This window comes from Halichoeres trimaculatus, unplaced genomic scaffold, assembly GCF_033239565.1.
Source record: "Halichoeres trimaculatus isolate MK-OKI-2021-1 unplaced genomic scaffold, fHalTri1.1 fHalTri1_scaffold_2, whole genome shotgun sequence".
NCBI lineage: Eukaryota > Metazoa > Chordata > Actinopteri > Labriformes > Labridae > Halichoeres > Halichoeres trimaculatus.
In genome coordinates, this window is record NW_027437180.1 from 33318126 (window position 1) to 33330648 (window position 12523).

Consider the following 12523-nt stretch of genomic DNA (forward strand, 5'->3'; position numbering starts at 1 on the left):
ATGGTATACAGAGTTTAAAGTCAAATAAGCCTCCATCTGAAGCACTGTAAAAAGCAATAACATGCAGTAATGACTGAGGGTCTCAGCAAAAGCCTGCAGGAAAATATAATATTTATCCAAAAACGCTGCAGGATGTTAAAAGATAATTAGAACAACATCATCAAAAGCAGATCTGTCCCTCTTTGAGATATTCTAATCTGTGTTATAAGCATGGAGGTGCTCATTCACTCTCTGCACTTGTTCTGGGGGCACAAAGACGTCTGTGTGTCACCTCACCTCCCCCCTCCCCTCCCCTCCCTCCTGTAGTCGCTATAAAGTGTCATCAACTACGCAAATCAAGTGCCCATTGATAAAAACAGCGGACAGAAGAGACGCAGCCCGAACGCAAGGTGGAGGAGGGTGCACCAAACCTGCACCTCACGGGATTTCAAGCGCAATATCAATATCATACACATCCTCCTCATCACCCTCAACAGAGCAGTGATGAACACCTCCACCTTCTATCTGCTCAACCTTTAGATCTCCTCTGTCTGTGGTCTCATGTGTGTTTTATTCTGTTTGATCTGAGCAGAGCAGGAGCATCAGCCTTCACTCAAAAGCCTGCAAACAATTCAGCATGCACAGTTACTCCAGCAGCGTGGGTTCGTCCCAATGAATCAGGACGGCGGTGTTTTCTCAAATGAGGAAAAATAGTTCCCACAGAGCGGATGGTTTCAGGAGGCAGGTGTAAGAGGTAGCAAGTGTATGTTCTTCTGATTTAAAGAATACATGAGTGATGAAATAAACTGCAGTTTGGTTCAATCATCACAGGAAATGTCTTTAAATATCTGAGCAGAGAGGGGTTTGATGCTCCTGAATTGTCGAAACTGTAAGAATAAAGGTTTTTACGCAAAAGCGCATGATAGTTTCTCTCCCTGTCTCACACACTTACACACACACACAGTGCGCACAGGTGACATGTATCGTCATCCCTGGCCTCACACTCCACAGCCGGCTCCCACTCTGCGCCTTGAATAAAGTGCAGATTTTTATAAAGAAATTAGGAGGCTGAAAAAGCCTGCAGGGCTTCAGTTAAACACAGCTATGTTTGGTTTATTTTCAGTCCTATAGACTTCACCCTATAGAGCCAACAGAGGGGAACTATTGAGTTACACAGCACGTACCATTATAGCGTGGGGAGATCTGCCAACCCTCTCAATGCCCCATTTTCCTTTAAAAGTTCAGCTTCCAAAAAAGTGAGAGAGGGAGTGCGGGCTGAGGGAGGAAGACTTGGTCTCTTTCGCTGTTGCCGGAAGCAAAAAAAGGACCTTTAAACAAGTCGGCCTTAGGCCCAGATTGAAAAAAAACACGCGCTCTCAAAAGTGGGTCCACTCTGCAAGAGATAGGAGGAAAGCAGGACAGCAGCTCCGAGCCCTCCGTCTACCGCTGTGTGGCCTCAGATGCGCCCATGTCCAGCAGCAAGAAGGCAGGGAGACGTCTGCGTCCAAGTCCCGAGGTGCGTCCAACAGCGGCAGAACTTGGGGTCGCCAAAAAGCTCCAAAAATAAAATCAATAGCACGATAAGATGAAGGGACGGCAGAGGTGATGCAAAGTAAGTTCTTTCTTTTTATTTCTCCGGCGTGCAGCTCTTGCTGTCTGTCTCCAAAACGTGTCCAAAAGCGGCTGTCTCCTGCGCGGCGCGTCCGATCTGTTTTACCCTCGTATCTCTCTCTCTCCTCTCTCTCTTGTTCCAAACACACACAAACACACGGCCGCGCACACACGCGGCGTGTTACACACACAAAACGGGGGGACACCCCTGGTCCCTCGCTGCCGCCTCCTCCTCAAAGCTGACGAGATGAAAGAGCAGCTTGCGTTTTCGCGTCTTCTTTCTCTTCTTCTCCTTCAGATCGCTGCAGCAGAATGCCTGCACAGCGGCTCGGGAAAAGTCGGTCCGCGGGCTTCAGCGGAGCTCTGTGCGTAAAAAATGGAAGCTTCTCCGTGCGCTACGGCTGACAGACAGTCTGCACTTCCCTTCCCCAAAAATACCAGCCACTAAATGGCTCACCTCAAAGCGTGCAAACTGTTTACACACACACAAAATATACGAGACTGGGAATTAGGGCAGTTGTTTACGCTGCTGTAGCCGGCAGCGTCGAGCTGGTGAATTATTGGGTGAATTATTAATAAAGTGAGCGGTGTGCAGGCTGTCGCGGAGAGAGCGCAGTGGCCAGGGGAGCAGCTGGGGCTTTAGGAGAATTAGGAGGACCAGGGGCTAAATCACGGACGGCGGGGATTATAAGGCTGCGCTGGCTCCTACCTACAGGTTTCAGAGTGGCACTGCAGCGGGCACGGCCGGGCACGACCCGAGCTGCTCCCAGGTCGATTTAAGTAGTTTTTAATGCTGCAATTTGGGTCAGAGATCAAGCAACAAGAAGTTCAATGGGTTCATTTAAGTGAGTCAGGAAGGGAGAGGAAGATTCCTGCATTTTTATGCGCAAAAATCAAATCAGTCACTGTCAAGTGTCAGTCAGAGGATTGAGGAAGGTCAGAGAGCAGATTGAACCCAGAGGTTAGAAAAGGCAATTCAGGGATTTCTTGGATATTTTCCCATCATAACTGTAACATCTATGACGGATTTTAACAAGCTTTAACTTTAAACTCCTCACACAGATTTATTGTCAAACAGTCTCCAGCAGAGTGACGCAGAGAAGCAACAGGATTAAACATGACTGAGATCTCACAGAGAACACGCATATTGTAAGATATAAATGATCTGACTTTGAGGAAATAACTCCAGAACATAAAAATGTGCTTTCATTTTATTGTTAAGTGCTTTAGTTGAGTGGAATGAAGGCCTGCAGCGGCAGTGAGCAGGAGCATCACATGTTGGCATTTATTCTGCTAGTTATGGGCCACGGGCAAGTTTAAAAGCAGGGAAAGTGAGTTTAGTTTGTGGATTTAACAAGTGCTGGAATAAAGTGAATTAACTTTAAGAATTTCAACACAACTGGATTCGTTTAGAAGCCTTGTGAGGACACATATGCGCCAGAAAAAAGAAAATAGTTCCTAAAAAATATGCCTGGTAAAAGTAGTTTGAGCAAAGTGATGAAACGTTACGCACGGCAATGCTGGGATCATACAGTAAATTAAAAAGTTTGTGTCTTGGTTTTACCAAGGGTTGAACCAGTTTCTTGCAAAATTTCAATTTTTGTTGTTAAATAAAAAAATATCTAGTGAAAAAATAAGACAATATTAAATATTTTAACTCTTACAGATGCTAAAGTATTGATCTGACCTCCTGCGTGCAAAATGCTCCTGCTTCAGTCTCAGTGCGTGTGTCGTTATCCGCCTTTTTTCCAAATCAGACGTCTAATGACATTCCACCAACATGACGGCTGATCAATAATTAAAGGTTGACCTCCCCACACATTTGGCCACATCAATTATTCATCTGCCATTGAATTTGGGATTCAAGTTTTTGTTTCAGTCTAATTTGGATGATTAAATGAAGTTTCAGATGAGTGTGTAAGGGACATTTTGGTGCTTTTGGAGATTTTGTTTAAAAAGATGCATTGGTGGTGTCTATTATTCCAAAGCAAGGATATTGTGTTGTTTTTAGTTGTTTTTTTTTTAGCCATAAGTTCACATAAAGTTCAACAAAGATTATTGAATTAATGGCGAACACTTTAGAATAAAATAATATTAAAGCTTTAACAGATTCTTTATGCAGGTGGAAAATTTTTGTTTTTATTTCCAAACAGTTAAAAGTCGTTTTCGTCCAACTGTAGTGATGTTAAGAAATATGGAGTAGGTTTTGTTAAGTTTTTTAGCTCGCATATGAGTATTTCTTCTGTTTTCTTGTGGCACATTTGTTTGTCTTTAATTATTATTCACATTTGAAATCGTTATTGATGTTAGTGAGGTGCGAACTTAGGAAAAAAAATAGGATGCTGAAAGGTGTTCACAATGTTGGCAAGTGGCATAGTTGATTAAAGTTGGACAATTTTAAAAAGTTAAAGCTTAGTATTAAAAAATATATTTAAGACTAGGGTAACTGATGATCACTGGCAGCCTTTTCAAGAAAAAAAAGCCTTATGACATTATGGAAAATTACCAAAAACAACAACAAAAAATACGTCAACGATATTAATAATACTATTCATAAAAAAACATTTTTTTCCTCAATAGCTTCATTATTTAGTGACTGAATGGCATTTCACTAAGAATTATCAAAATCCAACATTTTTTACCGCGACTCATAAAATTTTGTTTTGTTTTGTTTTTGTTTTCCCGCTATTTTTTTTTTTTTTTTACATTTGAATCCTTTTCTCTTTCGTTTTCATTACAGATGCTGAGGGATGGCGAGACCGCACGTGCCCACCGGCCTGTTTGGAGGATGACCAGTTGATTGGAAAAACACCAAAAAGAGCCTCTAAACCCCGAATAATCCCGCTACATGATTTTTTTCTTAACCCTTAATTGCCTGACAAACAGCACTTTTTACAGTCACACCACAGAGTGAGTTCAGCACGAAGCAACAGTCACCGGAGCACTCAGCAGGCCGGAGACTGAGAGCTGCAGGTGGACAGCCAAGAAAAACGACATCCGGGTAATATTACCAACCTGCAACCGAGCGCACGTGGTTGTCAAACGAAAAAATAGAAAACAAAACTAATATTAATAGGCTAATCCATGCAGCTTGATGACAGCACATTTTGGACACTCTTGTTTGTTTTAAAGACAATTCATTATCAACCTGGTTTCTACAATTTAAAATTTTCGTTTTATTTGCTCTAATTTTCGTTCCTCTTTGAAGGTAAGTTCAACTGTATTATTTCAAAAATCGAATAAATACGGGGGAAAAAAGACACGTTGCCCACAGGAGTACATCTACCTGTCAGACAAAACTGCGCAGTAAGATAATCTAACGAAATTCACCTGAACTAATCAAAATACCCGTGTTTAAATTACATATGAAGTGAAAAAAAACAGGTGATGTAAGTGGAAAAAAAGGCCTTAGATTTCATGACAATTCGACCAAACGAGGATAATCTATTAAGTATTTATAACACAATCAAATCGCCACATTATGAATAATTAATATGTAAAAAGAAAAAAAAACAAAATATAATTTATATCAAATAAACAATAAGCTTATTTTTTAATTTGCTCATTAAAAATGTGTACACTGAATCATTAATGCTCTGCAGAATAAACTCATCATTTGTCTATTAATGTGGCCTGAATAATAATGAAAATGATGCCCTGATGCTGTTGCACCATATGCTTATGACAACTGACCTCATTTCTATCAGGCAACATTTCTCATGATTTTTCCCCCCAAATGATGTTGATGAAATACTGGGCTTTGAGTCTAAATCGATCTGTTTCTCTGAGAAATATTTTGTGCATGACGTCCAAACCAACGGAGGCATTAAAAGGTTGGATTTTGTGGAGACCGAGGGCAAAGTAAGAAAATAACTCTGATAATACGGTCATAAATCTTAGGTTTGTATCAGGAAAACCAAATATAAAAAAGGAGCAAAGTCATAGAGAAGTAAATTAGCTTTCTTCCCTTTTAATGTTTCTGGAAGAAAAAAAATCAAACTCAAATAAATGTTAAAAAAACAACAAAACCCTGGCCCGGATCACTGAGGCAGCATGTAAGCGTCAATTAGGCCCAGCTTTGGGTTAATGAAAGCCTTGAGCGCCGTGTTTCACCACAGTTTCTTAAACCAGACATTACTGCAGACCGCAGTGGCTCTGAGAGCACACAGTTTAAAGATCGAGCATTATGTGGGCAACAAGTTCCCCTGAACCTCAGTGTGAGGAGAGAGGAGGAGAGAGGAGGAGAGGCACAGTGAGGGATCAGAGTTTTAAACATGCAGAGATCAGACAGCATGGAGGGACTTTTTCTAAGTCCTAAACACTTGTCTTCAAATCCAAAAATGAATCAGGGAAAGTTGTTTTCCAAAGTTAGAAGTTTTGGTTGCCTAAGTGGAGTAAAGTTGCAATCATCAACTGAAATTCTGAAGGAAGGATAATAAAAAAATCAGCAGGAGAAATGCAGAGTAAATGCATGAAGTTCATGAATAGCTTTAAGGTAAATCAGGGGAGGGGAGACGAATATCTTTACATGGTCCGACTCGGGTTTACAAGAAAGGAAGGACTAGCTAGAGGATGGGGAAAAAAAGTGTACGGCTGTCTCTATAAATAAAGATTTATGAAAGAAAATCAGCTCATTTTGAAGTGTAAAACAGGATGAGGAAATATTTTGGTTTTTAAGTTACGGGGAGCCTCTTAAGCCCCAAAAATCTACAAATAAAACGGTGTAGGGTCACAAAATCCTTTAATCAAAAACCAAAGTTGCAAGTTCAGCCTAGGGGTTAATATTTCAAAGTTAGAAATGACCTTGACAGTGCATTTAAGCAAAACTTTAGAGCCTGATCAGAAAGACAACGGGCAGACGTTGCTCTGTAATTTAAGAAAAACATTCAGGAAAGAAAAGACAAACAGGGAATTGAGAAAATAGCTCAACCTCACAGCTTTACTCCATAATGTAAACAAAAACATACAAAGATGTGTAACCATAAGGATGTCCTATGATCATAAAAAAATCACATTAGGAGTAAAGTCAAGCTGCACAAAGAGTCTCCTTTTCCGACTTTTAAACTATATTCTGGTTTGTGGCTGTTACATCGCAGAGCAGCATTACAGAGTGCAAGGAACACACAAACCCAAAAAAATTAAGGCCTCTGCTCAGCCGTCCCTCCTCATAAAACATACTTTAGACTCCTGCCGCCGGACCTGCTCTCTCTGCCCTCAGCTGCAGGCAGGTCAGAGGAAAATCAAACACAAAAATATACTCTGCTCAAAAACCATATATCAAACTCAGCAAGGCAAGTTTTTTCTCCCTTATCCCGTCTTGAGAATTCTGCGCCTCTGTGCGAGAAAAAGTGCAATAAGCGGCGGAAAAGGGAAGGAAAAAACACAAGGCTCTTTTTGTGAGCAGCAGCAGCCGAGGGTTTTTATCCCTGCACGGCCGAGTGTTGTGTAGCATTACAAATCTCAGCCCGGGCCTGGACGGACACAGGAGGGCTCTGCTGGCCCTGCTCACACTGTCTGCATCCTTTACGCTCTGCCATGCAAATAAACCCAAATGAGAGAGCAGCTGAGGGAGCAAGGGAAGGAGATGGAGGGGGAAAAAAAGATGGAAGGCAGGAAGGGAAATAAAGGAAATGAAGAAATGTATGTGTGGAGTAAAATGGAAGGAAGGAAATAGTTGGTTTGAAGTAGTTGCAAAGGAACAAAAAAAGAGAGTAACTCTGTGTTTGTGTGAAACAGAAAGAAAGAAAGAGAGAAAGAAGCGGCGGTTGGAGGGGAGAGGAATGCCCGGGCCTGGCACAGCAAAATGGGATGGAGGGTGGAGTATGTTCACACTGCTGCTGCCAGGCGAGCACATTCCCTCTGCAGAGTCATGGAGACTTTTTAACCTACACATCCTGCAGCACACTTTCCCTTCAGGAGTTTCCCACAGTGCTGCACCGTTATATAGGTCTGATGGGGCTCTGATTTCATCAAACGCTGCTGATTAAGGCCTGGAAAAGAATCAGAATGAGGCTGAAATCTTTCAATGAGGCCAAAACGTATGAATTTTATAGTCATCCAAGCTTTAAGCTGAAGGCAGATAAGACGTTTGGAAAGAAAGAATAAGCGGTGTTTGACATGGGAGGACGGATCAGGGAACAGAGTGTGCGGTTGGTGCTTCAGTCCACCACGCCACGGAAAGGTCCTGAACATTTTACGCCTTTATTAAAGGGTGTATTGTTTGATTTCTAAAAGGATGAAACCCAAAAGTAAACACATTTACTCACAGAGAAAAAAATCAAACTCAAATGAGAAAAGAAAATGAAGGTCACCTAATTCTTTCCTTACATACGACTTTAGATGAAGGAAAATTAAGAAACAAACCTCAGTTTAAATGCACTTGCTCACATGTTCATAAAATCACACTGAGTGTAATTTGAAATACCTTAATTATCACTCAAAGTTTTTGCAAGCCCATTCACAGTCACAGAGAAAACAATCTCAAAATGTGAAATATCCTTACACAGAAAATCAGTTTAAATCCAGCCAAGAGTGATTAATCCAAAAAATGAGCACCAGGAAAGTCACATCATGTTAGAAAGTGCATTTGTCAGCCTGTGGAAAAAAAGGAAAGTGACCGTCTCTCAGAACCGTTTGTTCACACATGAACTAGTTTTTCTGGAATAAAACCAAATATTCTTTGATCTGTTTGTCAAAGACAGGATCTGAAGGTCATAAAGGACACTTTCAAGGGCATGTCCTACAGCCGATTGAACGAGAGATCTGTGAAAACTGGTGTCGGGGGAAAATAAGTTCAGTGTCTTTCATTCCAACAGGAACAATGAGGAAATTAAAGTGCAGCAGGGTTTATATTTAATTCTGATTTTATAAATTTTACGCTTTACTCCTTTAATTTCAGGGAACTTGTCTTACTTTTCCTCATGTATTTTTTTACTCCTGTACTTTTTCGCTACATTGCAGAATTTACAGACATTTGATCATTTACAGAAAAGGATGTTTTGTTACTGATTCGACTGAAAAGTTGCGAGTGGAAGTTGAAATAAGCTCTAGAATGAAGCTCTGCAGGCTCGACAGACTGGAATCAAATGAATACTTGATTAATGCTAATTTAATTTCATTATGAATACACTAAAAGAAGCCGTTCATCTCCATACTTTGATATTTTAGGAACTTTTTAAAATACTTCTGCTCATCACTTTAGTCAGACCCTAAATGCACTACAAATTGACAGATGTTAAAGTATAATATCCACACACAGGACTGCAGTACTTTATGTCCTCCTGCTGAAGAGTAAGTATACAGTTTTAAAGCTTTGTGAAGCTCTGCACTTTTAACTGCGAGGAAACAGCGACAAAGATTGTGAGCCGGAGTCAAACACGAGCGAAACGAGCGGGCGGGATGAGCCGTTTGTCTTTCTGAACACAGACCTCCACTTTCCAAGAAATTTGCTAAAGTTATGTGTGCACAAGTGTCTTTGTTTATCAATGGCTGACATTAGGCTCAGCTTTGATAACACGCACACAAAGCACAGGCGCACACACACTCACACACACACACACACGTACACAGTTAAAGTCATGAAGCTCAAGTTTAGTTTTTGTATCAGAAATGTTGTACTAGCAGAAAAGCAGGTAACATAGTTTTATTGATAATGAGTTCTAGTATTAGTAGAGTTTGAAATATTTTTGCTTTGACTTTTACCAAAGTTTTATGAATATAGGCTCAAGAAATTTCTCTTAATTTTTTTTTCTGTCCACAAAAGCAAAACATCATATCAAAAAGTCATCATTTTTTTTATATATGAAAAGAAAATACATTTTTTGCATACTTCATTTGAATAAAATAAGACTTGGTGATGAAAACTGAATTATTATGGTGAAGATATTTCACATTTCAGAGACTAAATGAATTATTCTTTATATTTTTGGGGGTTATATTAACAGAATTTTGACTTCTTTTATTTATAACATGTCTATTTTTCAAATATGGACAGCATCTGAAACCTAAAACCTCTCGTCAAGGATGCAGAGACACACCGCAGCTTGTATTTGTGTCTGAACTCTGTGTGTGTGTGTGTGTGTGTGTCCACCTCCGTCTGAAGCAGGCTGAACCTCCCTCACATTTCTCCTTTTTGTGTCATAAACAGTTAGCAAACGTGACCTGATGTGTGCTCATCTAAACTGTGACACACACACACCCTCTCACACACTCTCTCACACACACACACACACACACACACACACACACACACACACACACACACACACACACTGTCACTTTTCTCTCCTCTGTAAGAGCGGGATGATTCCAGCAGCAGGTGGATTTGTTCTGGGTTGGGCAGGTCAGAGAAGTATAAAAGTTAGTTTAATGTTTGTGAGGTGAAGAGGAGGAGGAGGGCACTTAAATGAAGGTTGTGTGTGTGAAAGTGTGTGTGTGAAAGTGTGTGTGTATGTGCTCCCCCAGGAGAAAAGAGGACTCCTAATCTGCTTTCCTGGCTCTCCTTTAAAGGGAGAGCAAGACACACAAGAGGCTCCCTCTGATCTGCTGCCCCATCCATCCCTCACTTTCCTCCCTCTCTCCTCCATCCCTCCTTTCCTCGCCTCCATCATCTGTCTCTCGCTCCCTCTGCTTTTAGCCCCTCGTTTTCTCGGCCCCCCGTCCCTATGCTCTCTCATCTGTCGTGTTGGCCCGCTCTGGTCTTTGTATGGCGACAGCTCCCGTCTCCAGATACTGCCTAAGAGCTCTGATTCCACTTAATCACTCCGTTTTTTATTAGTTTTCCCTCGCAGGGTATTTTGTGTTCTGAATTGCGTTTATCTATTATGCTGTTTCAGATTTATTGCTTTAGGAGGCAGACTGTGTGGCACGCTACCCACCAATACGGTACACGATGCTGTGATCTCTCTACGTCTGCCCCTCTTTATGCCTGTCTGCTTTCATCCCTTCAAAATTAAATGAACAAATACACAAGCAGGGTGCCTTGCCACACTCACTCACCAACTCCTTGCATACTTTTTCCTATACTTTTTTATTAGTTTTCTTTTACTGGGCGTCTCCAGCTCTCCACTTTCGGTTATTTAGCGTGGAGTGAAGACCTCAGGGGAAGAGTATATGGCATCGCTTTTCTCGGGATGGTACTTTTCTGTGGGATCCATCTGGCCTGGCATCTTTTTCCCCTCATTGCTTTACTTTTCCAATTTGAAAATAAAAAATGAAAGTCACAGGTATGGCTTTCTTTGTGAGCACAGATGTCAGTCTTTGAACAAATTTTCAGTAATTAGCAGGATATTTACAGTGGCTTAGCGGTGACTGTGGCACCTTTAAACCACACTGTGTTCTGGAAAGGGAAAAATATACTGTTTATTGTTCATTAATTTTGCGCTATTAAGAGATTTGAGCAAACAAACAGAGATGCGCGAGGTCATATTTTAGTTGCCATGGCTTTGCTCTGTAGTCTGAACTGCTTTTTTTGACTCAATAAGGAAACATGGCTCGCATACTCAAAATATTTTGCCCCAAAATGGCGGCATTACCATTCCGGCCCTCCATTTTGTTCTGTCACTGGAATCGAGTCTGGATCCTGCACCTGACTTGTTGGACCGGTGTTTGCATTTGAAAATACCCCCTCTCCATGCCCCGCTGTTACTATGCATCCCTCTAACGGTTACTGGTCAAATCGAGTGTCGTTAACCTGCAGCACCAATAGGAAGCAGGCCCTCGGACTGACGACCCCGCCTTCTCCGCTCTGCTTTCCAGGGGCTTCCTGTGACCAGGGGGGGAAACATGGGCGCTGGCCATCACCTCAACCGAATCCAGAACCAAATGAGAAAGACAGAGGACGGGAGTGAGCGTGGAGGAAATAATGATTTTCATACATCAATAATCCAGACGTAGAACGAAACATGATGTCCATGTAGGCAATAAAAGCTCATTTTTGGGATTAAAAAAGAAATAGAGAAAATTAATATTCATGACCCTGTCCCTTCCATCCAAATTCTGCACCCACCCTTCCTCCCTCCCCAACCAAACCCTCCCTCCTCCTCCTCCTCCTCACTTCCTCCCCCTCCATTGGGTGGCAACACTTGGTAGGGCACATGGTGAGACAGCTGTTGCAGGGCAACATGGGCATCTGTGGTGCTACATAGAGGAGAGGGGATAGCATGGGTGGGGTGTGGGGGGTGGGAGGTGTTTCGGGGGGTGCAGACAACATCAAGGGATGGAGAAAGTCCGCTTCCTGTGGTCTGTGTTCATACGTCTTTATGTTTGTGAAAGTTTCAGTCTTTGCTGTCAGATCCATGTGGAGGTTTTTCAGGGACAGACAAGAGAGGGACGAGAGCCTGAGGTGGGATGAAGACAACACTTCTTCTTCTTCTTCTCCTGCTTCCTCTTCTTCCTCTTCTTTTACGCCAAAGTAGGGATGAAAAGTAGCTCCTGTCCACCAAGTGAAGTCCAAAACAACACTTGAATAAGACACTTGGATGGACACACACACCTTCACGTACATTTTGTACTGTCCGTCTCTCACACATCCTCCTCCTCTTCTCCTTCCTCCCCCCGCACCTTCCTCTTCAGAGGGAATGGGCGTTTTCCCAGGGTTATTATCAGATGCCAGGTGCCCCCCTCCTCTTCATAAACACCATCGCAAAAACACACATGAACACCCATCAATCCCCCCACCCCACTCCCTCTTTCTCCCCCAGCACCTACCACACACCCTTGCCATTTCTCTCCCCCCCAAAGCGCCAGCGCAGCCCCACCTCATGGTGCCAAAGTGGGCAGCCTCTGCTTTGGCGTCGCCTGGGCCTTCTGGTGCCCTAGATAGCTGTGTGTGTGTGTGATTGTGTGTGGCTTTGTATGTTTTTACGTGTGTGTGTGTGTTTGTTGTGAGCACTGGCCTGGCTCTGTGCGGACACAGCCAGCCCTTTAAACTGTG

At 42.2% G+C, this 12523-nt stretch overlaps 1 protein-coding gene and 1 long non-coding RNA gene across 12 annotated transcripts in view; one reads left to right on the plus strand and one right to left on the minus strand.

The window, feature by feature from the left end:
* The window catches only part of nfixa (nuclear factor I/Xa), a 113077-nt gene extending 111006 nt beyond the window's left edge, over positions 1-2071 (minus strand). For 5 of the 11 annotated variants that reach the window (XM_074665369.1, XM_074665364.1, XM_074665367.1 and 2 more), the window contains exon 1: positions 1164-2066. In XM_074665369.1, the coding sequence (XP_074521470.1) occupies positions 1164-1166 (3 nt within the window). In that variant the 5' untranslated portion in view covers positions 1167-2066. Of the gene's footprint in view, positions 1-1163 lie in introns of all 11 variants that reach the window. The other 6 variants (XM_074665376.1, XM_074665377.1, XM_074665371.1 and 3 more) reach the window with 4 other exon arrangements.
* Positions 1309-11480, plus strand: LOC141787119 (uncharacterized). The gene is made up of 3 exons (XR_012598033.1): positions 1309-1591; positions 4331-4591; positions 11347-11480. It is a non-coding gene; the product is annotated as an uncharacterized LOC141787119 (long non-coding RNA).
* Positions 11481-12523: the final 1043 nt, after the last annotated feature.